The sequence below is a fragment of the Streptopelia decaocto genome (genome assembly GCF_964273445.1).
Source record: "Streptopelia decaocto genome assembly, chromosome: 21".
NCBI lineage: Eukaryota > Metazoa > Chordata > Aves > Columbiformes > Columbidae > Streptopelia > Streptopelia decaocto.
In genome coordinates this window covers 5,404,198-5,431,785 of record NC_138676.1, presented here as the reverse complement: position 1 = coordinate 5,431,785, position 27,588 = coordinate 5,404,198, and the positions used below count along the sequence as shown (strand labels likewise).

The window sequence follows — 27,588 nt, the reverse complement described above, 5'->3', positions numbered from 1 at the left end:
AAAGAGTTGAGGGCAAAGAACGAGGAGTTGAGTTGGGAGCAAAGAATGAGGAATTGAGGGCAAAGAGCAAGTAAATTTGAGTTGAGTTGGGACAAAGAGTTGAGTTGAGGGCAAAGAGCGAGTAGTTAAGTTAGGGGAAAGAGTGAGGAGTTGAGTTGGGGACAAAGAGTTGAGGGCAAAAAGCAAGAAGTCTGGGGCAAAGAGCAAAGAGTTGAGTTGAGCTGGGAACAAAGAGCTGAGTTGGCGCTAAAGAGCGAGTGGAAAAGCTTCCCCCCAAGCAATGATTCGCGGTGCTGTTACGATCAAAGGAAGAGGTGCTTTATGCAATAGCAGGTCCAGGTACTGTGACTCATCTCCCACTGAGTCCATGAAACTTGATGTTGGATCAGAGGTTCCCAGAACATAATCTCTCACTGAAATATTTATTTGCTGACTGGTGAGAGACGTTGGATTAAGGGGTTCTACATGCTGTCCCAAACAAGAAGGGAAAAAGGTGGGAGGATATGCAGGGTTTGCTGGAAAAGGTAGCAGGATGGGACATTCAACATCCCAACTTGAATGGAATCTCACGCCTGCACTTACAGAACGTTTGTTTTTATTTGATTAATGAAAGCAATAGAAAGAAAAGACATGGTTCCTAGAAGGTACAGGTCAGCTCAATTGTAGGATACTTTATCCAAGTAGTGATGCTATCCCAAAATTTTTCACCCTGAGATTGGCAGATAAAAGCTTTCCGAAGTTAACGGAGGAGTAATCAGCATTCCATGGAATGAGAATTACATACACTCACGTGAGTTTAGCTGTTAACTCTGAAACCTAATGGCAACCATTCACATATCAGTTTGTTGTTTGACATCTGTGCAGAAATGTGGAATACACTTCAGTGGTCCTAGCTGTCCTTCTCTTGAAGAAAAGCTGCCAAATTAGTGTGTACTGCGATTAAGTTACAAAAGACATACCCATCATTAACCAATTGACATGATTGATGTTTTCTGACCACCTGCAAAACAAGGGGATATTCTTCAAGTTTTAGATCCTTCTGCACGACAAGAGGAAGACAGAAGATTGAGTGACACATTGTTTAGAAGCAGAGCACTTAGTTTATATTTAACTAATAATTAATAGGTGTATTGTGAGTAAGAAATGAAACAATTATAACTAACATCAATTATTTCTTAGTATAGATGTATTTTCAAAAACTGAGTGGGAGGGAGAGCACATATTCGCAAGCAAGATTTTATCTCGAAATCTGGGTTTGGAATCATCCATCAGAAGGCAGGAAAACATCGCAGGGAGCTCAGTCACCCCTTGCGCAGCACATTTGGTCGTCATTCACAAACACAGAACGCTGCTTGCAAGCCGTGGATGTTTAAAGTGGCAGCTTTGGTGAGTAGTTCTCCTTTGCTCATCAGTCGTTCTGAACAACGTGTTGCCTGTAGTTAAAGTACCACGGTTGGACAACAAATGCCCCAGGCTCGCTTTGATCGCAGCCACTAAATTACTCACTGTCACCTGAGAGTTCTCACCCACCAAGAACTCCCTGAAGGAAAAGGGATTCGTTGTGCCCAAGACCAGAGTGAGCTTGGAAGTTCCTGACTAGTAACATTGTGTCTGAAACACCCAAAGGACAATGGCTCCTACTGAAGGACTTCCAGAAAGTTTGCCATGCGTTTGATAATTTCAGGCTTTTCCATAGCTGATCCATATATTTAGACCTGTGTAGAGAGTGTCAGGCACATGTAACACTCATTCTGATTTCTTCGCACGGCCCTGGATATGAGAACGGTGCTTCTACAGAATATGAATAGAATGAATAGAAATGTCTGTGGGACCCTCAGATGTAGATACAAGTCTGCCTGGGGGGCAGCACACTGTAAAGGGGATGTGAAATGAGCGGCATTTTGCGATCTATGTCCTCACGGTGACAACTGCTTACCCTTTGCTTCTGTTTCTCTCTAGGTCTCTACCTCAGGGTCCTTGGGGCCTCCGTCAATCTGGTGCCTGGGACTGGTAAGCCCTGAGAAACCCGCCATTCCTCCCCTCCTTCCTCTCATCTTGCTCTCTACTTGGTTTCTAGCTCATATTTGCAGGCCACTCTTAATAAGATCCTTGGGTTTGGCCAGGGAAAGTATCCCCGTATAACTGGTGTCCAAGGGATAAGAGCAGCAGAGTCTTGGATTCTTCTCTCCCTGATAACCACTCACTCCCAAGTCTGTATTTTAAAACTCCAGCAGCCAACTTTCAGGAGACAATTTTTGCAATGAAATCTGTCGTGATTTAAAAACCATTTTATGTTGAGAAAACAAGAAGTGTAGACAGGAAGTATGAAGCTAACTTTCCCGATTGCCATGGCCCTTTTCTTACCTACTTGGAGGGTTGATTGTTCTCCGTTGCCTCCCAACTATGTCCACATGAAAATTTCAATTCTGTCATAGTTTCTTATAAAATATCCCTCCAGAAAACAAAACCAAAGCATTGACATGTACTGAGGTACAGGTGAAGTGCGTGGGAGAAGAATTTCCTCTCCTGTCTCTGCCTGGGATGGCACCAGGATGAGCCAGCGCGTTGATGACTCAGCCACCCCTGCCAGGAGGATGGAGGACAAAACAATCCGTGTTTTTCATCCCCCCTGAGCGTTCACAGATCGTGCTGCAACACATAAAGGCAGCGGGATGTGGATTCTGATCGATAGTTTTACAATCCTTATTCAAACTGGTTCCGTATGAAAAATACGCTCAAGTGGCATGAAGGGATTATAGCTCCAGTCTCTCCCTCCTAAAACACAGACCTTCATAAAATCTGTATTCTACCTATGCAAAAAATGGCACACATCTGAGACAATGACTCTTTTACTTTTTTCTTCTTATTTTTTTTTATTCATTTATTTTATCTATTATATCTGTATGTCCTTAGGTCACTGGTATGATTCCAGCTGGAAGGATAAGAGAAAGGGTGACAGATCATTTAAGGTTTAGCAGATAGGAAGAGTTAATATACATCCATACCTTTGGGACACTATCCTATTTTACTTCATGCATGACCTTGGACAAATCACTTAATCCCCATTAGGTGACGGTAAATCCTTCCCTTCTCCCCGTCCTCAGCCACAGCTGATTCTGCTGCCAGCATAGAAGACATTACACTGCATTGCACTGTATGACACTGAGCCCCGGTGAAGCTCTAGTTTCCAGCTTGTTTCTATTGTGAAAAATTTGGAGTTATTTCACAGATTAGAAGCAATTATTTGAAAGCTCAGAAGTGACCATTCTGGTTGCCTTCGTTGCCCTAGTCTGCAAATTTTACCCAGTTATTCCTGCATAGTTCCTAACACTTCTATGCAAGGCCTTCCGTAGCTAAGCTTAAATTCAGGCTGAGTTTTACAGATCCCAGCAGCTTGAGCCAGAGTTGCAGTGGGAGCCCCTTTCTCTGTGCCGGGTGTTCCTGCCCGTGGAGCCTCTGCAGGAGCCGTCAGCAAAATGCTGGCAAAAGAGAGACAAGCAGGAAGTTTTAGCTCTAGTATAAGAGCAAGCTATGACCTACAATCTAACAAAAAACTTATTTGAATGTATTGTCAGAGATTTTTACCCCAGGTTCCAGTATAAGTTGGGGAATGACCTGTTAGAGAGCAGCGTAGGGGAAAGGGAGCTGGGGGTCCTGGGGACAGCAGGGTGACCATGAGCCAGCACTGGGCCCTTGTGGCCAGGAAGCCAATGGGACCTGGGGTGGGTTAGAAGGGGGTGGTCAGTAGGTCAGAGAGGTTCTCCTGCCCCTCTGCTCTGCCCTGGGGAGACCACACCTGGAATCTTGTGTCCAGCTGTGGCCCCTCAGTTCCAGCAGGACAGGGAACTGCTGCAGAGAGTCCAGCGCAGCCACCAAGATGCTGCAGGGAGTGGAGCATCTCCCGTGTGAGGAAAGGCTGAGGGAGCTGGGGCTCTGGAGCTGGACAAGAGGAGACTGAGGGGGGGCTCATTCCTGGGGATCAAGATGGAAAGGGGGAGTGTCAGGAGGATGGAGCCAGGCTCTTCTGGTGACAACCAGTGACAGGACAAGGGGCAATGGGTGCAAACTGGAACACAGGAGGTTCCACTGAAAGAGGAGAAGAAACTTGTTGGGGGTGAGGGTGGCAGAGCCTGGCCCAGGCTGCCCAGGGGGGTTGTGGAGTCTCCTTCTGTGCAGACATTCCAACCCGCCTGGACACCTTCCTCTGTAACCTCATCTGGGTGTTCCTGCTCCATGGGGGATTGCACTGGATGCGCTTTCCAGGGCCCTTCAACCCCTGACACTCTGTAATTCTGTGATTTCAAGCCTCCTCTGGAGTGCAGCACACACAGGACAGGCCTGATGAGCATGAGGTGTCTCATGCTCTGAGCGATTGGTTTCCCTCCCAGAATCGAGCTGTTTGGCTTGTTTGGGACACACAATCTCCTTTAGATAGATTTTAGAGCAAATAGGACAACCATAAATTACACGGTACCGGCGCCGAGTTTACCGTCGGGGCTCGGAGGAAGCTCAGCCCTTTCCTGGTTACTCACTCCCTTGCTCACTCGTCCTGTTCTGCGTGTTGTGTGTCACACGTCCCCATGCGTCCCGCACCCCTCCCGGCTCCAGACCCAAAACGTCCCCATCGAGTCCTGGCTCAGCCTTCCCTCCTGTAACTGCAACATTGGTCGTTTCCTCAAAACTAACTCACAGTAGTTCTCTAGCAGCTTAATAAAGAATTACTACCACTTGTAGAGTTCGTGCAAGTTAGGCCTGTAGTACCTATAAGACCCTTTTATTTTTAATGAGTTATTCTTTAATATTTACATAATTCTCTACATTCTGAAGTGTAAGTAAAGAAAAGCTTCATATAGTATTATAGTACTTAGTTTACCCATTAATTCAGCTGTAATTGTTGAAAGCTTAGAGCTTCATAAAGAAATGAGATTATTTGTTCAAAATGCCATCAGGTCTGCTTGGCATGACGTTTAAATTAAATAATGTAAATCAGTTTGACCTGTAAGCTCTTGTCGTTATTTGGTGACATTTCGTACAGAATGAATGATTTGCAGGTTGGGCAGTGTGGGGTGGAGCTTGGCTGTAAAAACAAGTTATCCTTTCATTTTACACATCGTTTGGAAAAATTCCTTCGTTTTTCTATAGCAGAGGAACATCATTCCGTGGTTCGGAGCACATCAGCTGCCTTGGATACAGAGTTAGATGAATGAAATATGTAAACTGAGGCAGGGTCGGGTGGTCTGTAAACCCTGAAGTACCAACCAGTGGGGAACAGGGGAGGGAAATTGTGGGGGGATATAAACAGGGGCGGGAAATTGTGGGGGGATATAAACAGGGGCTTTTTGCCCTATTCTGTGTGCTGACCTATAGGTAGAACACCCGCTCTTGCAAAATCATTATTAAAATCTGCTTTTTTATAACCACAGAAGGACAAAAGCACCTTCCCTCATGTCAGATCTGGCTTGTTCTTCGCTTTATTCTCCTCCATCAGAGAACTTCCCAGCGCCCGCGTCCCCGCTTGCGTCAGCGCTGCGCGGGAGCTCAGGTGTGACGTCGGAGATCAGCAGAGAGGTGACTAAAATGAAACTCGCTCTTCGCAAACGCGTTGGTGGCCGCTGGCTCTTCTCGCGACGTGCCTGCGCTTGTGCACACAATTCAGCCAAATTAAAGCCTTACAGGACTTACGGCGGGCAGGGCTGAGGCTGGATGAAGGTACCTGCGGCGATGGGGCGATTCGCACAGACAGACGCGCAGACACAGAGTTCTTGTCAGCAGCAAGAGCAGAGCTGAGCAGACTTTTATTAACAGTTCTCTATTTTCAGCTTTACAGGTACGGACCTGGCCGAAGAGGTTAGACAGGATGTTTTCTCAACAAACACCCCAAACACACCACGCTCACGCTGTGTCTGTTCTCAGCCACGTTCCCATGCGTATCTTGGGGGTGGCGTTCCGACCCGCTCATTCACACATCATACACATGGGGGCGGCTTTCTGACCCGAGATATTGTTCTCACTGGGCTATCGCTCCTTACACTCATAAAAAACATATTTCTGTATAACCTGCTCAAGGCTGTTTAGCTGGAACTGCTCGTCCTGCTGTTCCCACAGGTACCAGCTTGGCCGACACGCTCCAAACGCCTGTTATTATTATTTGACCCCATTCCCAGCGCTGTCCCTGGGTACCAGGACCCCTCGCTGCCCTGGGGTGCTGCTCGGATCTCTTGTCACCCCCGGGACAGGTAAACGGGGCAGAACGGAGGGGTAGGAGGCGCCCAGCGGCACCTCGGGGTGTGGGGAGAGGCGGGGAGGGAAGGGCAGGATAAAAGGCTCTCGGTGCGGCGGCGCTGCCTTCGCCAGGGCGGGTCCCGGGTGCGCAGAGCCCAGCGGCAGCACCGGGGTGAGGAGCTTTGCTGGGGTCTTGTTTTTCCACAAAAAAAAACCCATAGCGAGGAGCGGTTTGTACTGGGGCGCGAGGCAGCACCGCGCTCACGGGGAGCGTGTTTGGGGTGGGTTTGATTTGGTGTTTTGGGTTTGGTTGTTTCTGTGTTGTTTGGGGGTTTCTAAGTTATTATTTCCCCCCTCTGGGGTTTCTATGACTGGTTGCTCAGCACGTCCTGGCGCTCCGTTCAGCAGGATGGTGTCCATCGCTCTGGAGGTGACGTGCAGCCTCGTCGTCTGGCTGGCCCTGTACGCCTGGTTGTGCTTCTGGAACAAGCACCGATCGTACGAGTGGAGCTGCCGCTTGGTCACGCTGCTGCACGGCGTCCTTGTCACTGGTTTCTCGGGTTACGCTGCTCTCCTGGATGGCCCCTGGGCTCTGACCCACGCAGGTGCGTTTGGAGTCTCACAACGTCCTTGTCATGCCGTGTGCTTACACCTGGAGTAGGGGGCTGGTTGCTTTTGCTGTCTGCTCTCTTATATTTATGCTGTTGGCACATGTTTGGGGCAGGATTTATTTAACTCTTTTCCGGCCCTTACCACTTCCTACTACTAATGTTTGTATTCTTAGATGTTTGTTTTATCCGTGTATGTATTGAAAGCTCTCAGCTTGGCAGCACGAGTTTATTGCAGCATTAGGCTTAGCAACGTGTTGATAATAGTGCTGTTCACATCTTTAAGGGTGTAGTAACTCCTGACGTTCGGCTGCGGGGTTTTGTTTGCTGTTTTCGGTCGGGAAATCTCTACTAGTTCTGCTGATGGGATCAGGCTTCCCATCCCTGCATTTTAAAAGGGGGGAGAGAAAAAGAGGAGCAGAAGCGTGACGGGATGGGATGACCTGCCTGGGTGTGCATGAAGGGACAGCAGAACCAGACATCCCATAGGATAAGGCTGGAAACTGAAGAGGAAAGAGACATATCCAACCCCTGTGTTGCTCTATATTGTAGAAGAAAGTCTTAATGAAATGGTCTAAGGACGGAGGGAGCGACCCCGCGCTAACGCGCTCTGCTGTCCATTTGGTTCTGGTGTGCCAACAGTTAATGGTGCAATTTAGTGAATGCTTGTAAGACAAATTTTTACTGATTCATTCCATTTAATTCCTCTGACTTTCTAAACAACACGAATAATTTTCAACTAAACGTTCAAAACGTTTGTTCATCGTGTTTTATTCATTCTATCTATTTTCATCTTTCTTGAAGCTGGAGTTACATAAATTAATATATTTCACACACATAATGCATCAAATCCTCTAACAAACTGTTAATAAACTATTCAGCTTTTTTCCTTTCTTATTTACACCATGTGTTAACCAATTCAAAGTCGCATTTTACACCATGAGTTAACCAATTCAAAGTCGCATTTTACACCATGCATGAACCAATTCAACGTTGTATTTTACACCATGCATTTACCAATTCAAAGTTGTATTTTACACCATGAGTTAACCAATTCAAAGTCATATTTTACACCATGCATGAACCAATTCAAAGTTGTATTTTACATCATGCATTTACCAATTCAACGTTGTATTTTACACCATGCATGAACCAATTTTACACCATGCATGAACCAATTCAAAATTGCATTTTACACCATGCATGAACCAATTCAAAATTGCATTTTACACCATGCATGAACCAATTCAAAGTCGTATTTTACACCATGCGTGAACCAATTCAAAGTCGTATTTTACACCGTGCATGAACCAATTCAACATTGTATTTACACCATGCATTAACCAACAAATAACCCCAGCCTTATGCTCATCTTTCATTTCAGGTTCACCAAACACGCCTCTTCAGATCCACGTGCTGTCCCTGACCTTGGGTTACTTTATCTTTGACCTGGGCTGGTGCCTTTATTTCCAGACAGAGGGGGATCTAATGCTGTTCCATCACACGCTGAGCATCTGCGGCATGATCATGGTGCTGGGGCTCGGGAATTCTGCTACGGAAGTCAACGCTGTTTTATTCGTTAGCGAGATCACCAACCCGCTGCTCCAGACCCGCTGGTTCCTGCGGGAAATGGGGTGTTATTACACTTTCCTGGGAGAGCTGGTCGACTTCTTGTTTGTTTTGCTCTTCGTGGTGCTGCGGATGGGAGGAGGAGCTCTGATCATGTACGCGATGGTGACGGCCCCTGCTACCAGCTGGCTCCTCAAGGCCGGGGGCCTGGCCATGTACGTGGTGTCCTTGGGGTTCATGGTTGAAATCTGCCGCTTTGTTAAGAGGAAAATGGTGAAAAAATACCATTCCTGGACAAGCCTGAGGAGTGTGAATGCACCTGTGAAAACTAACGGGCGCTTAGCAGGTCATTAGTGGTAGTCCCTTGGGCTAGGTTCCTGGCCACTGAGGGCTATTTCTGTGAAAAGAACCCCTAAAAGTGATATGGAATTGACTTTCTGGCACTGATCCGGAGAAGAATCCGCGCTGGGGACACAGGAAAGCTGACAAAATCGGGGTTTGAGCAGAAATCCGAGGAGCCTGGTGTGTCTACTGAACCCTGATTCTCTGGCTTCCCCAGCAATGGCACAGGGTGGCGATGAACTGTTGAGTGTCCAACGGATAACTGTGTGTTCTGTAATCGTTTTGGAGGTAAAAATCATTTTACGGTGTAGAGCCGGAAAAACAAACCTGAAAAATCCCGTCTTCCTGCCAGTGGGACCAGGAAGGGTGTGACAAAGACTTACTGAGCACCGCTCTCTCTTAAACCTGGAGCTGGACAAAACACTTGGCTAAATACTTGGATGAACCTCTGAACAAGATTCAGGTGCTTGCAGGGATATAGTGGAGTGTGTGAAGTGATGGTACTTGAGGTAAGGCGATGTTTTACCTCATTGTTTTTAATAATGTGGTTTTTTTAACTTAATGCTTGCGTTCAAGCAGATACTGATCTTAGAACAGCGTGACTTCACTGGGACTGACTCTGGCCCTTGCAAACAAGAGTCAGGAATTAGACTTGTGCCAATAAACTCCATCAGCAGGTGTTCACTTAGCCCCAGATTGCTTTTTGAACACTCAGGCATTTTGTAGGTGAGAGATGGTAGAGAAGAGCCCTCTCTGGATGCTCCTGTTCTGGGGTTGGCTCATTTATAAGCCACTTAATGTGTGGCTAAGTAGTCTAAGAAGTGACTGTATTTTCAGGGGTGACCGTATGGTTTAGGCAGGTCTCAGTGTAACATCTGCTCCACACCAGCAGGTCTGGGAGTGTGGATGGGTTCTCTTCTTTCATTCGCCTCTTGGCATCGTGTTCTGACATTTCCCTTGGGGTTTCAGTGTGAATTCCCTTTACTGAAGGCTGCAGTTCAGGCTCCTCCGTGCCTCTTATCTCGCTAAATTTGGCCCTGTTCAGTGCAGATATCTGCCCTGGCTGGGGCTGGAATAAGGTGTCTGGAGGGATTAAAAAATGATGTGAAATAACCTAGAAAAACAGGAGCCTTGGAGACCCGATAGGTCGCCAGCGTGGCTCTGGGGGCCTGGCCTTGTGAGGTTTGAACTCTTGCCGGAGTGACTTCCAAAAGATCCTATGAGCGATGGGACTTCTAATAAAGTTATGCTCTCTCTTTTTTTGCTGTAACGTCCTTTTGTTGTGGGTCTTAAGGAGGCAACTGTGTTAACACTGAGGAAAATGGGCTTGAGAGCAGGCTGAGCACGCTAAGGCTGATAGGGGCTGGCCAAGCTCCGGTTCATGCGGCTCAGGAAGGAGTGAGCTGGTGGGGAAGCAAACACAGACAGAGCCGTGTGCTCTGGAGCTCAGGCTTGAGGTGTAAAGGCCCCATGAGGCTCAGCTGTAGTTCACATTTGTGACTAATGAACCCAGAACCTGCCTTGCCGATGACTCAGTATCACAGGGAACTTAAGAACGGGCCATTAGACTGAGGTGTTTGCTCTTGACAAATGCCAGCTTGCCTTGTTTTCCCTCTGCACTACCAATGCCTCTGTGTTGCTGCGTTTCATCCTAGGAATGTCCAGTTCAGAAGGCCTGGGTGGTGAGGTGGTTTGTCTACGCTGTCTTTGGAGAAGCAGCTGAAAGCAGGACAACACCTTTGGTCTTAGAGATGCCCTAAGACGCTGCCGAGCGGCTGTTTCCAGCTCAGAACCTGCTGCTGCTGGGCCAGGACTGAGAGGTGAGCCCGGGTTTGGTTTCCAACAAGGAAACTCTTTGTTCAATGGAGGGACAGTAAATCAGAGCACCCAGCTTGCTTGCCTGTAAAACAGAGCATCACTCTTGGACTCTTGTGCGTTTCCAGTCCCTATATTTCATGTTTGGACAAGTTTCCCAGTGTTGTTAAGCTCATACCTTCCGTGACCCTTCAGTGTTGTAAGCTCTTGTTAGGGTAGGTACAGAAAGAAGAAAGAACGTACTGCTGAGCCAGGGTGTAGCGATACTACAGCGTGCAAACAACTGTTAGCAGAGGTTCCTGTCCTGGGCTGTTTTGCTGAATGCTTTTTATTCATCTGCAGGCAAACTGAGCCGGTGCAGCTCAGCCTGCTATTGAAACGGCTGACTCGGTGCAAAGCAAACAAGGAAATTAGTGTATAAGCAGCACCTAACTTCTGGTACAATCACAGGGAGGTGATTTAACTTGCCAGATTGCATCTCACTAGATGCCAGTTTTGCACATTGTATGATCTAGAACAAAAATCCCCACAATTCCTCCTCTATATTTTATCTCAGGCATTAAATGGTCCTTGCCTTCTTAGGACTTTCAGTCAGTCAGACCGTATCTGTTGTTGTTCCCGGCGGCTCAGTTCCTGTGCTATGAGTCAACGTCAGCCCCAGAGCTTTCTGTCTGTCAACACTGCTCTTTATCCGAAGCTAAACATTAGAACAGCTCCATGCTGGTTGTTATCAAGGCTATTGGTGCAGCAAAGGCGGAGGAAAGCAAGAGGAAAGCTTTGTCAGAGAAACAAATGCACTATTAGTGTGGCTGTTGTGCCAAAATAGCTGAAGGATGAGCATCTTGTGGCAATAGGAACTTGTGCCTGGCCCGAAATGGTTAGATAGAGGGATATGGTTTTTTAAGCTTATTTAGGTGTCCTGCATAAAATCTGGGTTTTGCTGCTCTGTGGATGTAGATGAGGAGAGGGAAAAGATGCAGTTTAGTGAGAAGCTATTGCTAAGGCTTTGTAACTGCTGCATAAGCAGCGGGTGAGAGGCTGTGCTGAGGGCAGGGCTGTGTGAGCTCCCAGCCTGTGAAGCTGCCCTGGATGATGAACCCCGCGGGGACGTCCCGCTGCAGCTCGTGCTATCCTGACGCAGTTGTGCAAGCTCTGTAGAAGAGTCAGTTCCCATCAGGTGTGAGTAAAGCCGGCTCGTGTCTGCCTGCAGATGTGCGGTCATGCCTGTTATCTCTGGGACGTGTGAGCTGATCGAAGCGGGTCATGGGGGTGTGGGACTCATTTCCCATGCCCGCGGGCTAAAGCGATGCTCTGTTTGTCAACAGTGGGAACGTGACCTGCTTCTCGTTGTGTGGGCAACACCCTGTTAAACGTGGAACCTCACAGTGAACCGTGCGAACCAGTTGGTGCCAGCCCTGAAGGGCTTTAGGTGGGACATGCAACGGGGGAGCACTGTGGAGGAAAGGGACCTGGGGGTCCTGGGCACAGCAGGGTGACCATGAGCCAGCACTGGGCCCTTGTGGCCAGGAAGCCAATGGGACCTGGGGTGGGTTAGAAGGGGGTGGTCAGTAGGTCAGAGAGGTTCTCCTGCCCCTCTGCTCTGCCCTGGGGAGACCACACCTGGAATCTTGTGTCCAGCTGTGGCCCCTCAGTTCCAGCAGGACAGGGAACTGCTGCAGAGAGTCCAGCGCAGCCACCAAGATGCTGGAGGGAGTGGAGCATCTCCCGTGTGAGGAAAGGCTGAGGGAGCTGGGGCTCTGGAGCTGGACAAGAGGAGACTGAGGGGGGACTCATTCCTGGGGATCAAGATGGAAAGGGGCAGTGTCAGGAGGATGGAGCCAGGCTCTTCTGGTGACAACCAGGGACAGGACAAGGGGCAATGGGTGCAAACTGGAACACAGGAGGTTCCACTGAAAGAGGAGAAGCAACTTGTTGGGGTGAGGGTGGCAGAGCCTGGCCCAGGCTGCCCAGGGGGTTGTGGAGTCTCCTTCTGTGCAGACATTCCAACCCGCCTGGACACCTTCCTGTGTAACCTCATCTGGGTGTTCCTGCTCCATGGGGGGATTGACCTGGATGAGCTTTCCACGGCCCTTCAACCCGACGCTCCGCGTTCTGCGGTTCCAGCCCCCCCGCAGGCCCGCTCCCTCCCTTGCCGTCTCTCCTCGCCGCCAGGTGCCCCTCGGCCGCCGTTTCTTCCCTTCCCGGCCGGCGGAGGCGCCGCAGCGGCCGCGTCCGGCAGGTGGGTTTGCGGGGCCGGGGCGGGCGGACGGACGGACGGGCCGGGGTCCGCCCTGCGGCCTGTGCGGGATCAGCCCCTTCCCCCGCAGCCCCGGGGCGGCCACCGGCCCCGCGGAGCGGCCGGAGGAGCGCGGGGGGAGCGGTGGGTGCCGGGGCGGGGCGCGGAGGCCCCGGGGCCGATGCGGGGGCGGCCGCGGCCCCGTTGGAAGGTGCGGGCTCGGCCGGGCTGGACGGGCTGGTGGATATTGCGGCACGTTGGGGCTCTCTGGGCTCCTCCATTTTGTCATTTGTACCAAAAAACCCCACAAAATCAAGCACATAACGGTGCTTTGGGATGCACATCTAGTGTTTAAGCTCTTTTGGGGAGATGAAGACTTTCTGGACTTTATTTATTGTAGAATCTGCTTTCATTCATTCATTCAGTCGGCTTTTCATTCACCGTCGCCGCTGGTGGTACAAATGATTATTAGTTCTGATGTTTTTAAAGGGTATTGGCCTTTCTCAGGACTGAAATAGAGAAATAAACTGAACAGCAGAGTCAATTATGCTGTGAAGCAGCATTCTTTATTTTATCAGTGCTGGGGATCATCCTCCATAAGCATTCCAGCAACTGGATGCTCTTGCGTTGCTTATGTTCACATAATTGGTATATATGCATTACAATTATTGAAAATTTTGGCATACAGTACATCCTACAAAATAATTGATGATGTTAGTTATAATTGTTTAGTTTCTTGCTTACACCTGTTAATTATTAGTTAAGTATAAACTAAGCCCTCTGCTTCTGAACAATGTGTTACTTAATTTTCTCTCTCCCTCTTGTCCTGCAGAAGGATCTAAAACTTGAACAACATCCCCTCTTTTTGTAGGTGGTCAGAAAGCATCGATCATGTCAATTGGTTAATGATGGGTTCATCTTTTATAGCTTAATCAGAGTATACATGAATTTGGCAGCTTCTTTTCATGAGAGGTGTAATATATATGTATACCGTATATGCTGATGGCAGATGTTGAGCTTTGATGTGCAATCGGAAGGTGGCCCCATCGTTCTTTCCAGGGAATGGAGAAACGTTTTCCATGAGGAGGTGTGGAAAACACCTCGAAATGTTTCAAAGGTCATCAGAGCTCTTCCTGCCCCGACTCTGAACACGTACGGACCTCAGCTATCAGGGACGTCAGTGGAAACACCTGCTCAGAGCAGTTCATGATGTCCTTATTTCTTCTCCCCGTGCTTCCGAGGCCCATTAGACCATAATGGTTTTGTTGACCCAGCTTTCTAAGTCATTCCTGGTAGTACTTGCAACAGGTTAAACAGGAAAGTTGGGCATTGCAGCTTGGGCTCCGCATCGCGTTTGGTCCTTGCGGTGCTCGCAGCGCGGGGTGTGGGTGATCAGAGGAACCAGCAGGACCAGTGGTGCTTCTGTTCTTACACAACTGGAAATTCACGCACCCCAGAGTCTGACTCAGCCTGATGCTCTTCCCTGAGTGCCTGGGAGTAATGGCACACTTCGTGTATTTCTTGGAGAGGTATTAGAAATATGAACGAGATGTAGGTATTAGAGTAGTACATATTTGGGGGCTTTTAACAGCAGTTTTGTGTGCTCTTGTGATGGACTGGAGCCAGGGCTAAGATGGGATGGTGGGGTTGGGTCAAGGAAACAGCACTCAGTGATGGATTCTGGAGGGGACCTTCTATTTGTGGGAGGGGTTTAGAGAAGATCTGGGAGCACAACAGTCCTTTTCAGAAAGCTGGAGTCTGAAATATATATGTATATATTACAGGGGTAATGGGAGGTGAATGTACAGAGTGTACAAGTAACAAAAATCAGGTTTTCCAGACAAGGAAGTGCCTGGTGAAGAAAGGCCTGGCCTTCTGGAGAGCTGCTTAAAGTCATTAAGTGGGGTGAAGTTTGGGGTATGACCTGTGCGTTGGTTCTGCGGACGGCAAGAAGGGGAAGCAGGAGAGGTGGGTGACCCGATGCTCCGGTGTAGCTCTGCTCTCTAGTGCTTTACTCTTTACCTGTGGGAATGTGTGCGTTCAGTTTACGCACCGTAGTTTTGTTCTGGTATTGAGCCTTTTGTTTGTGAGGGGTCTGTGAGCTGGTGGCCGCGTGATGAATCTGCCCTGATTCTCAAGGATACACTTCTTTGTAGGAACTGCAGTTCCTCTGCGGAGGAAAATACGTTAGGAGCAGCAACACCACGAGGAACCAGCCCTGTGTGCTCAGTGGTTACGGGTGAAATGCTGTCCTGGGTTGTGCTAACGCCACCGAGCGCTTTCTGATGTGTTATGTGTGTCTGTTCCTGCGGCAGGATGCTGTTCCCCCTGCCCGTGCGGGTGGCCTGCAGTCTGCTGGCCTGGCTTTCCCTCTACGCTTGGTTCTGCCGTCGCTACAAGCACCGGAATTACGAGTGGAGCTGCAGGCTGGTCACGCTGACCCACGGCGTCCTCGCTACGTGTCTCTCCGCGTACATCGGCTTTATCGATGGTCCCTGGCCTCTGAGTCACCCGGGTAAGAAACCAAATTGTGATCCCAAAGTAGCGTTGTACCACCTCAGTATCCAGCCTGCTTGAGGAATGATGATCGTAATTATATCTGAGCTGCTTTGCGATGGAAAGCTCTAGAGAAACGGAGAGGCTGGTACTGTGTTTTGCTAGCGTCATCTGGCAGAGCGATCACGTCGTGTGGCCGTTGTGTGTGTGCAGCTGTTAGACGAACAACCCCGGTATTGTGACATGTCCAACTCCTCCGGCTGAGCTGCGATCAGCACAAGCTCATCCCAGCCCGCCAGCACTGAAGGTGGATGCCCCTTCTTTGACTGGAATCCTGCATTTGTGCTTTAAAACCCTTTCTGGTGTCTTTGTGTTGCAGGGTCACCAAACACAACTCTCCAGGTACACGGGCTGTGCCTTAGCTTGGGCTATTTCCTCTTCGACCTGTGCTGGTGTGTGTATTTCCAGACGGAGGGGGCCCTGATGCTGGCCCACCACCTGGTGAGCATCTTGGGCATCGCGGCATCGCTGGCGCTCGGGGAATCGGCCGCCGAGGTCAACGCCGTCATCTTCGGTAGCGAGATCACTAACCCGCTGCTGCAGGCCCGCTGGTTCCTGAAGGAGACGGGCTGTTACCACAGCTTTGCGGGCGACGTGGTGGATTTCTTCTTCGTGGTGCTGTTCACCGGCGTGCGGATTGGAGTGGGCGCCTGGCTGATGTACTGCGAGCTTGTTTCTCCCAAACCCAGGTGGTACATCAAGCTGGGCGGCGTCATCATGTACGCCGTCTCCTGGGTTTTCATGGTCAGCATCTGCCGCTTCGCCAGGAGGAAGAGCATGAAGAAGTACCACGCTTGGAGGAGTCGGAGGAGCGATGAGTTATACTTGAAAACTAACGGGCATCTGAAAAGCCACTGATTGGATGCTGGGTAAAGACTTCCTCGAGTTCGCAGTCTGGCAAGAAGGGGATTGTGCCTGAAATGCCACTGTCGGGAGAGGAGCCAACACACGTTAGCGATTCTGGAGCCAGATTTATCCCTGGCGTAACTCCACTGAAATCCAGGGAGCTACGCCATGGATTCATTTGATCTGCAGCGTTTGGCCTGGCGCGGTGCGTACCTAAGCATAGACTAAATGATACGAGTGAAAGAAGGGCTAATTTTACAGACTAAACATAACTAGTCCAGCAGTGCACGTGTAAATAGTAACGTTAGTCGCTAACTCCTTCAGCACTGGTGGAATTTTGGGAGAGAGGAGGAAATAACACTAGATCTTCACGTTCAGTGTCCCGTGCAGTCCAGACAGCTCGAGTGACTCTTGGGAAGAAGCGTGTTCTAGTGTTTGAGCAGAGTTGGGATTCCTGGCTCTTCCACCATCCTTATGTGACCTTGGGCAAGTCACGTAGCCAACTCTGTGCCTCATTTCCCCACCTGTGGATTGGGGGCGATGGAGCTGATCCATCTGCGTTATGCACTTTCAGATCTTTACTCGAGAGGTGCTACATGAATACAAAATGATGGCTGATATCTGCACTTTGTTCGTTATCCTTGTGTTTCCTTTGGGCGAAAGGATTTTGGTGTTTGAGATAGTGTGACTCTAGGAAGAACAGTGTTTCAGGTAGGTTGTTTCCTACCCTTTCCAATTCCTTTTAATAACTTATTTAATAATGTATAACTTATTTTTCAGTAGTGTCCAGAAGCTCTAATCAGCACTGGCACCTTGCAGGACTCGGTGCTCTGTCAATACACCCAAAGACACAGACCCCCATGTGAAATGCTTCTCTTTTTCCCTCTTCTTCACCCCTGACTGTTAAAACACCCCCTGCTCCCTCCAAATATTTGCTTTTAGCTCTGTGAGTGACCAGCACTCTGTTATAAATCCCATCAGGACCTGCCCGTAAGTGTTTTTCTGGCCGATAGACAAGCCAGATTTATCTGATTTATCTTCAGGAAGCCAAAATTCCCTCTGCTGTGCTTATTGGCCCATAATATCTCTTATTGGCAGAGTGTGGAGCCAACCTGAGACCGAATGGCACCTTCCCCAAGCTGTAAGTCACTTGAAGAACAGTGAATGCAGAGTGGTTTACTGCAGCAAACAGTCCGTACTTGTTGTTTTGGGCAATTTAAAGGGAACGGGGGCCAGAACCTGTATTTCTGTTGCCCTCGTGTCATCCCAGATTGCGATGGCTGTATCCGAACCCAGCATCTGTCACAGCGTTTGGGGATCATCGATTACTGTAGATCAATGTCTAAGGATAAATGGGTAAGAGAGACGTATTTTACAGCCCAATAATTTAAAAAAGTGAGAGGCAGAGAATCTTTTTTTTAAGCAAAAACATGCACCTAACTAGGAGAAAAAACAAGCATTTGCAGGGAAAAACTGGAAAAGATGCCCCCCCATTGGCAGCTTGTGGTGTTTATTTCGCTGCATGTTTTTAAGCGCTGTTCCTTTGTGGTTGCTGGCGTTGTGATGATATTTTATTTTGAGGCTCAGCACCAGCTCTGCTCTGAGCCAAAGACCCGAAGAGCCCAAAGCGCTTCACAGAATCACAGAATCAACTGGGTTGGAAAAGACCTCAGAGATCATCGAGTCCAACCCTTCATGCGAACGGAGCCGGCGGACGGTGAGCTGGTCCTTAAAACCCGATTCATTCCGCACAGCGACGTGACCATTGAGCCTTGAGGAGAGACGAGAAGGGCTGGTTCGGGCTTGCAGTTTCTTCCCCAGCTCTGCTGCTGTGGGGCACGTCAAGAAGCCTTTTTGCCTCTGTTTACCCACTTTACAGCATTACCTACCTCGTGGGGTGTTTGCATTTTCACTACCTTTGAATGCGAGGTGGTCTGTGCCGTATAAAGGCAAAATGCTGTTGCTTTGAGTCCGGGGTGTTTTGCAGTGCTGCGGATGGGTAGGAGTCACAAGGATTGATCTAGACGTGAGTGTAAAGATCAGCCGTGCCGCTGCTCGCTCAGGTGGACTCGCAAGGCGAAGGAAGGACGTCTGGTGGCTTTTCTGCAATAAATCTGGGGTTTCAGCAGCAAGTCCTGAAGAAGCGCAGGTGAAACCAGCCTGTTCATGGAGACCTGGCCACCAAGAAGTGTCCTGAGCAGTCCTGATGTGGACCCTGAGGTTTGATGTGCAGCTCCGCGCTGTACAGCCCGTTCCTGCTCAGGTGAGTAGGGATGGCAGTCAGTGACTGCGGGGATCTCCGAAACACCTTGTGTGAAGATATTTTGAAGGATAATACACTTAATGGCCAAGTGATCCCCTTCTTTGAACCGGGAGGAAGCTTGGTTAGAAGAAGTGGAGCGCTGGGATCAATGTTGAGCCTTTAGGAGTTAAATGAAGGCACCAAAAAGCAAAAGAGCAATTAGGAACGGCTTGATGAGGTAGATCTAGCGATGATGTCTCACAGCAAGGCCTCATAGTCTGTCTAGTGGGCTCCGACATAGAATCACAGAGCTAGGGAGGAGAAATACGACTTTCAGGCACATGGTGGAACCCGTCCTCAGGCTGGTCCGTAGCGGCTAAAGCGAATTGTAAAAGGAAACTGCAGAACTAGCGTGAAATAATAACTTGTGTTTGAATTACTGTGTAATAGCAACTAATGTTCCACCAGTGAATGGTGTAGAAGCTTTGTATTATGTTTTATAAAATAAAGACTATTTAATGATATAAAGAACCTGTTTGCTCTTTTTATATGTGCTGCTTAAGTTGTATCGCGTGTTGCCGGGTGGGGCGGCGTTGCCAGTGTAAATGAACAAAGGGATGGTGAGATTTAGGGGCTGAGCGTTGGCAGCTTTCCCCGTTAGTGCTGCTGAGACGTGGTAACACGTCAGCTGCTCTTCTGTGCAAACCTCTCCTTGCAAACTTAGTGGTTTGGTGTTTGCTAACAGGTGCGCTCAGGAAAATATTTCAGCGGCGCTTTCAGACCAAAGAACCAACAAGATTTTCATGTGTCTTTCGAGTTTCACGTCTTCAAGAACAACGCGCCAGGATCAACGTGTAAGTCGATGGGCAAATATGCTTTGACGATAAAGACAGAAATCTGCCCCTCTCCCCAGTTTATTTCATTTTCTCTTCCCGTTATTTATTTGAAAGCCGTTCCTTCCCTGTGCTGCGTTTTGCTTCCGCTGGCTCTGCGGAGCTTTAGAAAATTAACCTCCTTGTTCAGTCCTCTCCCTTATTTTTCTATCTGAGCTCCTTATTTCTATTTGAAGAGCGTGCAGTTTTATGCTATTCAAGGCTTTACTCCCTTGCACCACTAGTCCAAGCACTGATGTGAAGCCTTTGGGGTCTGCTGTTGGACTGATAGGGTGATGGCAGCACGGCTGCTTCTTGGCCAAAAAAGCATGAAAGTTTGAAGCTTCAAGGAATTAGTGGGTATGTTCCTGATACTCACAGGTATCTGCTGCCATTTTCAAATAAATCAGAGTCTGAGGGGGAATCAGCGTTAGCCTTGTGTTGCTGAAGCCTTTTCGGGGCAAGAAGCAGCTATTTTTTTTTTTTTGTTATATCAATATACCGGCGCTTCTCTTTTTCCAAGTCAGCCTCAATATATTCTCCAGTAAATCCATATAAGAGAAAATGGTTTTTTTTGGTGGCTCTGTCTTGTTTCCCTCGACTTCCAGTGCAGTTTGGCCGCTGGTGCGTTGGCAACATAGGGATCTTCAGAAAATGACTTTGAGGAGGAAAGGACCAGCTCGAGGTGGATGGAAATGCTTTTGCAAAGTAAGAATGGTTTACTGATTTATTTTCATGTGGGAAGGTTGACACATTGGTTTCTCAAACGTGACAAAGTGCAGGTTTTCAGCAATGCTTGTGTTACGTGTGTTGTGTCAGAAAGTCACAATCTGTTCGATTTCACCAATAATCTTCCAATGTGATGAGAAATGACGTTGTTCTCCATCTCTTTAGGTTTTATTATTAATAAAGACCTCTTTTTAATCCAAGGACATCAATAGCAGCAGAGAGCAAGAAGAAAGACTCATGACAACGTCCAGCAGCTTCATCCATCCTTAAACGTTGCTGCTGTAATTGTGCTGGTATGGGACGCAAGCTTAGTGCTATAAAATGCTTAGTGTGGTGTGGATTAGCAGGTTTAGGAGCTGTATTAAGTTGTCACAGCAGAAGCTCTCATAGATTAGGCCACTTGTGTGTCTCAACAAAGTCAAAGTGTTGCGTTTGTGTCCGAGTGACTTAAAAGCCCAGAGCAGCTCCCAGGATGCTGAACTAAGGTGAGTTTGACCGGGGGGAATTGCAGGGATTTGTTGGAAAATGATGCTGGTATTGACAACTACATCTGGATTTGTGTTTTTGTGGTCAGGGTTGATGCAGAAGTACCTCTGAGATCCTCTCAGCCCTAAAGCCTTCCTTATTTTCCTGGTTGTCCATCTTTCTGTGTCAAGCTTGAGATCATTTTAATGATGAGCCCCACTAAAAACACCATTAACTGCCATGGAAACTACGTCGTTTTCAGCAGAAGGTGATCAACTCACCTGCACGTTATTACTATTAATATTTAGAGGTAGACTCTAACACACCTACATGTGTGGATGTTTAGAGTGCAAAGACCAATTTTCCTGTTATAACGTAACCTTTCCCCTCACAATTTAATTTATGAGAAGGAGAAAGGGGTTTGCCGCTCTCAACCCAACGCTGAGGTCCTGTCTGTTCTTCAGGGGTCACAGATCCATGTGCACATCTGGAAAATGAATCACAGAACAAGAGAATGTGAGGGGTTGGAAGGGCCCTGGAAAGCTCATCCAGGTCAATCCCCCATGGAGCAGGAACACCCAGATGAGGTTACACAGGAAGGTGTCCAGGCGGGTTGGAATGTCTGCACAGAAGGAGACTCCACAACCCCCCTGGGCAGCCTGGGCCAGGCTCTGCCACCCTCACCCCAACAAGTTTCTTCTCCTCTTTCAGTGGAACCTCCTGTGTTCCAGTTTGCACCCATTGCCCCTTGTCCTGTCCCTGGTTGTCACCCAGAAGAGCCTGGCTCCATCCTCCTGACACTCCCCCTTTCCATCTTGATCCCCAGGAATGAGTCCCCCCTCAGTGTCCTCTTGTCCAGCTCCAGAGCCCCAGCTCCCTCAGCCTTTCCTCACACGGGAGATGCTCCACTCCCTCCAGCATCTTGGTGGCTGCGCTGGACTCTCTCCAGCAGTTCCCTGTCCTGCTGGAACTGAGGGGCCACAGCTGGACACAAGATTCCAGGTGTGGTCTCCCCAGGGCAGAGCAGAGGGGCAGGAGAACCTCTCTGACCTACTGACCACCCCCTTCTAACCCACCCTGGGATTCATTTCCCTGGGCCTTTCCTCTCCAGCCGTGCAGGGTGAAAGGCAGGTTGTATTTTGTTTGAATCTTTTTTCCCCAAAGCAGTTGGCGTGGCAGTCTGTGCTGCCTGGGTTGGCTTTCAGAGCTGCTGTACAAGGGTTTGCCAGGAGATGGAGGCAGCTCCCCGATGAGCTTCACTACGAGGCTGGAAAAGATCTATTTTAATTACTACTGCGCAGTGTAATTACTTATCGATTTGCTCCTCTGCCCCGATTTCACGTTGTAAAACTGTCCAAGCAGCAGAAGTATCTGTAAGAAAAGGCATCTGTATTAATACAAGTACACAATCGGCTCCCACAAAACCAAAATCATTTGCAGGAAAGAGAAGCGGTTGTGCTTTCAGAATCAGTTTGGAATTGTTTTGTTAGCGATTTTTCCTTTTAATTGTTGCTTTAAGCATTGAAATGTGAATGCGTCCCATTATAAGCAGCTTATCTACTACATGTGGCATGAGGGTTTTATGGTTCTTTTTGTTTTAATTGATGTAGTTTTATGTGATGCTTCTTTTGACAAGACCGAGCAAACTTTTGGCAAGTGTTAATCAGTATCATTCCACTGAATTATACATCATTTACTGCAGCAAGGGATAAGTTTTATTCTCGTTCTTATGTTTCTTTCTAGGATTTCCTCCGGTAATTGTCATTATGTTGTCATGCACGATAAAATATAATTAAAGTAATAAAAAAGCATCGAGGCCTAATGTGCAAATGCTGTGAAACACAAGGAGCCTTCCTCCCTCACCCACAGTGCTCGACGTTCCATAAGGTAAAAGCAGAGAGGGATTTATCACACAGAAGATACAATAAAGAGATATATAATACATATAGATGTAGTTGGACCAAGGGTTGGACTTGATGATCTCTGAGGTCTTTTCCAACCCAGTCCATTCTGTGATTCAGTCTGTCCATTAGCACTGAGCAATGTATAGAGCTATAGGATGAGAGGGACTTGTGGCTGCATGTCTTGCACTCCCACCCTTTCTTTCCCTCAAAAGGAAACCATAAGCGGATGTATACATGTCCTGTCTATATACGTCGAGTACCGTGTAGAAAATCACTTCATCCTGCGCTTCCTCCCTTCGCTCCGAACTTCAAAGCAACAAATCCCTCAGTCCGTCCCTCTCCCGGCTGCTTCGTTCGCGCTCAACGTCGCTCCAAAGAGGAAAAGACTTTGTGTTGTAGGGCGGAATACAGCAAATTATGGTCCTGGGTTCCCAGAAACCTGTTCTCCAGACTCTTTCCAAGTGTCCTGGCTTTGAAGAAGACTATCAAGGTGAGATTAATTAGAGGGAAGAAGGGTGGTGTCTTCTATGCTTTGGATTAGCTAATAAGGCTATTTTGCTCTGTTGCCTGAAAGGCTTCTGAATTTGTAGCATATTGATGATATTCCTGGGTGTTTGAGAGCAAGTGTGTTGGAACTCGGTAATGAAAAATACACATTTGGGTTCTATTTGTTTAGATTCTGCGGTGAATTGATGGCAATTTTATCCCTGAATTACGTATGGCTCTGTTTTGCCTCGGCAAGCTGATACAGACAAATGTGGTTAGAAAAAGATATATCAAAATGAACGGAAAGGTTGTAAAATATGAATGTTTATCATCCAGACGGTGCCGCTTCGCTTCTTTTTTACATGAACTCTACTCGAGATGGTATTTAGGAGCCTGGGACTTCTGTTCCAGCAACCTCTGCAGCTTGTCACAAAACCAAATGACACCAGAGGGACCCTTTTCTCACACTGTATTCTTTTGCGTGAATCTCTTAAGGTACTCATAATTTATCTTCCAGTAAATCAAGATATAAATTTAATATCCTACACTTCTTCCCTCACAGCCCCACGCTCCTTTTAATGGCATAAACGGCAGGGAGTTGCAGTCATGTCCCAGCAAGGACGCGCTTCTGTTGAGAGCTGTGGCCGAGGAGAGGGAAAGCCACACAGTTTGCAATTGGAACGCCTAAATATTCTGTATTTAGTAGGTATGGTGCTCTGCAGTCTTTTTGTTTCAGAGGGAGTTCTTAGCATTAAGAGGATGGAGCAAAAATAGGCCCTGGGCCAAGGTATGTGTGTGGAGGGATGAGTTCTAGCTCAGTTTTTGGATTTGTGCTGCTACTGAAACGTGTTGTGGGAATGTGGGATTCCATGTGGAGCTATGAAAGGGCTGGGGGTAAACAGAGCAGCCGGTGACTCTCCGGGGCTCCAGAGCTGCCTGGTTCTCGGTGTCTCACTCTTTTAATTTGCTGTGTGTTTTCTTGGTGTCATATTTTCCATGCAGAGGGAGCGCGGACACTCCCTGCCCCTGGGGGCCTGTGACGAGACAACACGGCCGGGCGGGAGGAGGGTGACGGGAGCTGGGAGCGCTGGGAGGCCGGGGACACAGACAGGGAAGGAAAGGGAGCAGCACCCTTGAAAAAAGTGTTTAGTTCTGATACTATCAGGATATACTTGGGGAACATATGTATATATATGTAATATGTACAGCCATACCACCCTGAGAATGCCTGATCTCGCCTGATCTCGGCAGCTAAGCAGGGTCGGGCCTGGTCAGTACTTGGATGGGAGACCAGCTGGGAACACCGGGTGCTGTGGGCTGAGCCAGCACTGGGCCCTTGTGGCCAGGAAGCCAATGGGACCTGGGGTGGGTTAGAAGGGGGTGGTCAGTAGGTCAGAGAGGTTCTCCTGCCCCTCTGCTCTGCCCTGGGGAGACCACACCTGGAATCTTGTGTCCAGCTGTGGCCCCTCAGTTCCAGCAGGACAGGGAACTGCTGCAGAGAGTCCAGCGCAGCCACCAAGATGCTGCAGGGAGTGGAGCATCTCCCGGGTGAGGAAAGGCTGAGGGAGCTGGGGCTCTGGAGCTGGACAAGAGGAGACTGAGGGGGGACTCATTGCTGGGGATCAAGCTGGAAAGGGGGAGTGTCAGGAGGATGGAGCCAGGCTCTTCTGGTGACAACCAGGGACAGGACAAGGGGCAATGGGTGCAAACTGGAACACAGGAGGTTCCACTGAAAGAGGAGAAGCAACTTGTTGGGGTGAGGGTGGCAGAGCCTGGCCCAGGCTGCCCAGGGAGGTTGTGGAGTCTCCTTCTCTGCAGACATTCCAACCCGCCTGGACACCTTCCTGTGTAACCTCATCTGGGTGTTCCTGCTCCATGGGGGATTGCACTGGATGCGCTTTCCAGGTCCCCTCCGGCCCCTCACCCTGTGGCTCCACACCCCCCCGCACCCCACACGCAGCGGGCGGGGCGGGGCCAGGCCGCGCGGAGGAAGGACGGAGGGAAGGGGCGGCCGCTGCGGCGGAAGGATACAGCGCGGGGCGGGGCGGCGTGCGCGGCCGGCGGTACCAGCCCGGGAGGCCCGGCCGGCCCGGCTCGGTGCGGGAACCGGGCCCGGAGCAGCGGAACCACCAGTGCGACTTCTCCCCGAACCGGCAGCGCCGCCCTCGCAGGCCCCACAGCCGCCGGGCCGCTCATGGAGCCCCGGGCCTAGAGGCGGCAGCGGGCGGCCCGTCCTTCCCGGCCCCTCCCGGGCAGCGGGACATGGCGCTGGGGCCGGCGGCAGCTGGCGGGGCCCGCCGGCCGCCCCCCGCGGGGCTGAGCCCGTGACCGGCGGCGGGAGCGGAGCCCCGGGCGGCCCTTCCTGCCCGGACCGGGGGGAGAAGGGCGGGCAGGCCCGGTCCCTGCGCCCCGCCACCCGCACTTGGGATTATTTTCATTACTTTTCCCCTCATCCCCGCGGCTACGGGAGCATCGAGAGAAACACAAACTACTTTCTTTAGTATCATTTTTTCTTATTATTTCTTTTTTTTTGTTTGTTTTGCCGAACGTCCTCCACACCCCACTTCCGTGGGCTGGATATTCTGCGAGAAAACTTTTGGATCGGTTTGTTTTTTGTGCTTAATTTCTTGTCTGTGCATGTCCCTCCTGGAGCAAGGCTGGAGCCCGGACCCCAGCGCATGTGGGGGGCGAAGCCTCGGTGACACCCCCGCACCAAGAGTACAATGTAAATTGGATAATACGACTTCTCGCCAAGGGCTCCAATGAGTGGCACACAGTCCACAATCACGGACAGGTCAGTAGAAAATGAGGTTTTCTTCTTTTTAAATGAATTATAGGGTCTTTGTAGAGCTTTTCTGACAGCAAAAGGGGGTTAAACCCGAGTTTCTGGCTCGCTGTCAAGGCGACTGGGTGAACTTGGGAGTATTTCAAGTCCAACTGCTTTCGAGCCTGCCAGGCTGACTCTGGGAGAACCAGGGGCTGTAATTCAGCTCCCAGAACTGGTTGGTGCTGGTAGGAACCACCAAAATGAATTGTTTTCTGTGGGAAGTGAACGCAGGAAAAGCGTCGGGAGTTTGGGATGAGTCGGAACTCCCAAAACATAGAGAGGATGCGCTTGTTGGGTCGCACCCTTGGGGGTCAGTTCGGGTGAGGGTGGTTGATGAGCAGGAGGATCTGCTGGTGCCTCAACTACCTTCGCAACCATCTGAATTGTGTGAAAGTTGTACAGACGCCTCCAGTTTTAGCAGCAAATCTCTACATATTTCAATAATGGCCCTTTGCTGTGGATTATTTGCCACTTTAGTCGCACCGTGGTTCTTTTTGTGAAGTTATATCAGCCTTTTGTGGCAGGTTTAGTAAACCTCTTCAGTGTAGGAAAAAATATATATGGAAGTGCATTTTTAGAGTAATATTTGTTTGAATTAAGAGGTACATCTTCAAACAATTTTTGCACATGTGTGTTCGGAATCTCACCTGTTTAGTTTGTGTCCTGGTAGATATTAAAGAGTTATATATAATATTGTATAAAAAGATCTGTGTTGCTAACCTGTCTGCATATCAAGGTGCAACAAGACTGTGAAGAGATGTGGAAAGAAAGCTTTGCCAAAATGAAAATATTCCGATCAACTCTAGAAAACTGTGACACCAGGAGCTGTTTGCTGATTGTGTTCGGATGGTGAGGTGGTTCTGACTTGGGTTAGTCTGGCAAGGGAGTTTGTAAATGCTCAGAAGGAGCGTGTTTGGTTAGTCTGGGTTCTCTGGTTTGTCCTGGCATGTTCAGAGGCCCGGAAATAAGTATTTTGTGAGGGAAAAACAATCAAGTAGGAAACCTCATGTTTTTGGCTGTGCATAAACTGTTAGTCTGTATAGGATCTGATAATAATAGCACTAAGCCTGACAAAATAACTGGAATTGTTACTTATCAGAAACTTGCAGGGAAAAAAGCATCAATATAAATTCACGTGTCAAAATAACAAATCTGTTTAACAGTGGCATTGTTCGTTAGTTAGATACCAACCTGACTTCTGCAGATGGGCGTAGGGATGGCAATCAAAGTACTGCTTTGTATCCTTTCCCTCTTATATATTTGAGTATATTCAGCTTTACTGTGCGTATTAAGGTGTGAATATGTGTGATAAAGGCCGCGCTTCTTTGGCCTTCAGTGACTAACACAAGCGTTTGTGGCACAGGAGAGAAATCAGGGCTGGGACAGAGGGGGGATGGTTTGGGGGCTCAAAATCACCTTTCAGGCTCCAGATGTGGGCAGCAAACTTAAAGTTAGGCCTTGTCCTGACTCCACAGCTCTGAACAGACTCCAGTGCAGCTCAGGATCACATACAGTCTGTGTTTATGACCATGATTTTTGTAGAGTACCAAAAATAATCGTCTAGCTTGGTTGTGCTAGCAGAATAAGTGACAAAACTCTTAGATTTGGTTTCTCTTTCGTGGGGCATGTACGTGAGATTTTCTTGACTTGCGGGACGTTTTCCTTCCGTACGTGACAAAACAGCGACGGTAAAAAGAAGGTGGTGTGAGATATGTCATGTACATCTGTTTTATGCCAGGTTGTGAGATATCAAAAGGATACAACAGGATTTTTATAGCGAGAAGCAGCTGAGTGACGCATGGAAAGAAAAGCAGAGACGTCTCTAATGTGGCTCCTAAGCTTGGAATGTAAAGCAGGTGCAAAATAAAC

The 27,588-nt window shown here is 48.8% G+C and overlaps 3 protein-coding genes across 17 annotated transcripts in view; all 3 read left to right on the top strand.

The window, feature by feature from the left end:
- The first annotated feature begins 6,616 nt into the window (after positions 1-6,616).
- LOC309448538 (TLC domain-containing protein 5-like) lies at positions 6,617-10,424 on the top strand. 2 transcript variants are annotated; one of them, XR_014185817.1, is made up of 3 exons: positions 6,617-6,827; positions 8,215-9,204; positions 10,397-10,424. XR_014185817.1 is itself a non-coding variant. In XM_082070175.1 (2 exons), the coding sequence occupies exons 1-2, from the start codon at positions 6,632-6,634 to the stop codon at positions 8,751-8,753; spliced, it is 735 nt and encodes a 244-aa protein (XP_081926301.1). In that variant the 5' UTR covers positions 6,617-6,631; the 3' UTR covers positions 8,754-9,334. The 2 variants fall into 2 exon arrangements, 1 of the variants encoding a protein (XP_081926301.1); XM_082070175.1 differs by lacking the exon at positions 10,397-10,424 and having other exon boundaries at positions 8,215-9,334.
- On the top strand, positions 9,212-18,948 carry TLCD5 (TLC domain containing 5). Of its 13 annotated transcripts, none has more exons than XM_082070373.1 (4): positions 9,212-9,250; positions 10,397-10,561; positions 15,108-15,307; positions 15,668-17,617. In XM_082070373.1, exons 3-4 carry the CDS (start codon positions 15,109-15,111, stop codon positions 16,204-16,206), a joined length of 738 nt encoding a protein of 245 aa, XP_081926499.1. In that variant the 5' UTR covers positions 9,212-9,250; positions 10,397-10,561; position 15,108; the 3' UTR covers positions 16,207-17,617. The 13 variants fall into 13 exon arrangements, 5 of the variants coding, with proteins under 5 accessions (XP_081926499.1, XP_081926500.1, XP_081926501.1 ...); XR_014185836.1 differs by lacking the exons at positions 9,212-9,250; positions 10,397-10,561 and having other exon boundaries at positions 14,776-15,307; positions 15,668-17,184; positions 17,295-17,335; positions 17,417-17,617; XM_082070374.1 differs by lacking the exons at positions 9,212-9,250; positions 10,397-10,561 and adding an exon at positions 12,740-12,795.
- Positions 18,949-24,933: 5,985 nt separating this feature from the next.
- The window catches only part of ARHGEF12 (Rho guanine nucleotide exchange factor 12), a 68,740-nt gene continuing 66,085 nt past the window's right edge, over positions 24,934-27,588 (top strand). For both annotated transcript variants that reach the window (XM_082070248.1, XM_082070247.1), the window contains exon 1: positions 24,934-25,686. In XM_082070248.1, the coding sequence (XP_081926374.1) occupies positions 25,655-25,686 (32 nt within the window). In that variant the 5' untranslated portion in view covers positions 24,934-25,654. The remainder of the gene's footprint in view (positions 25,687-27,588) is intronic.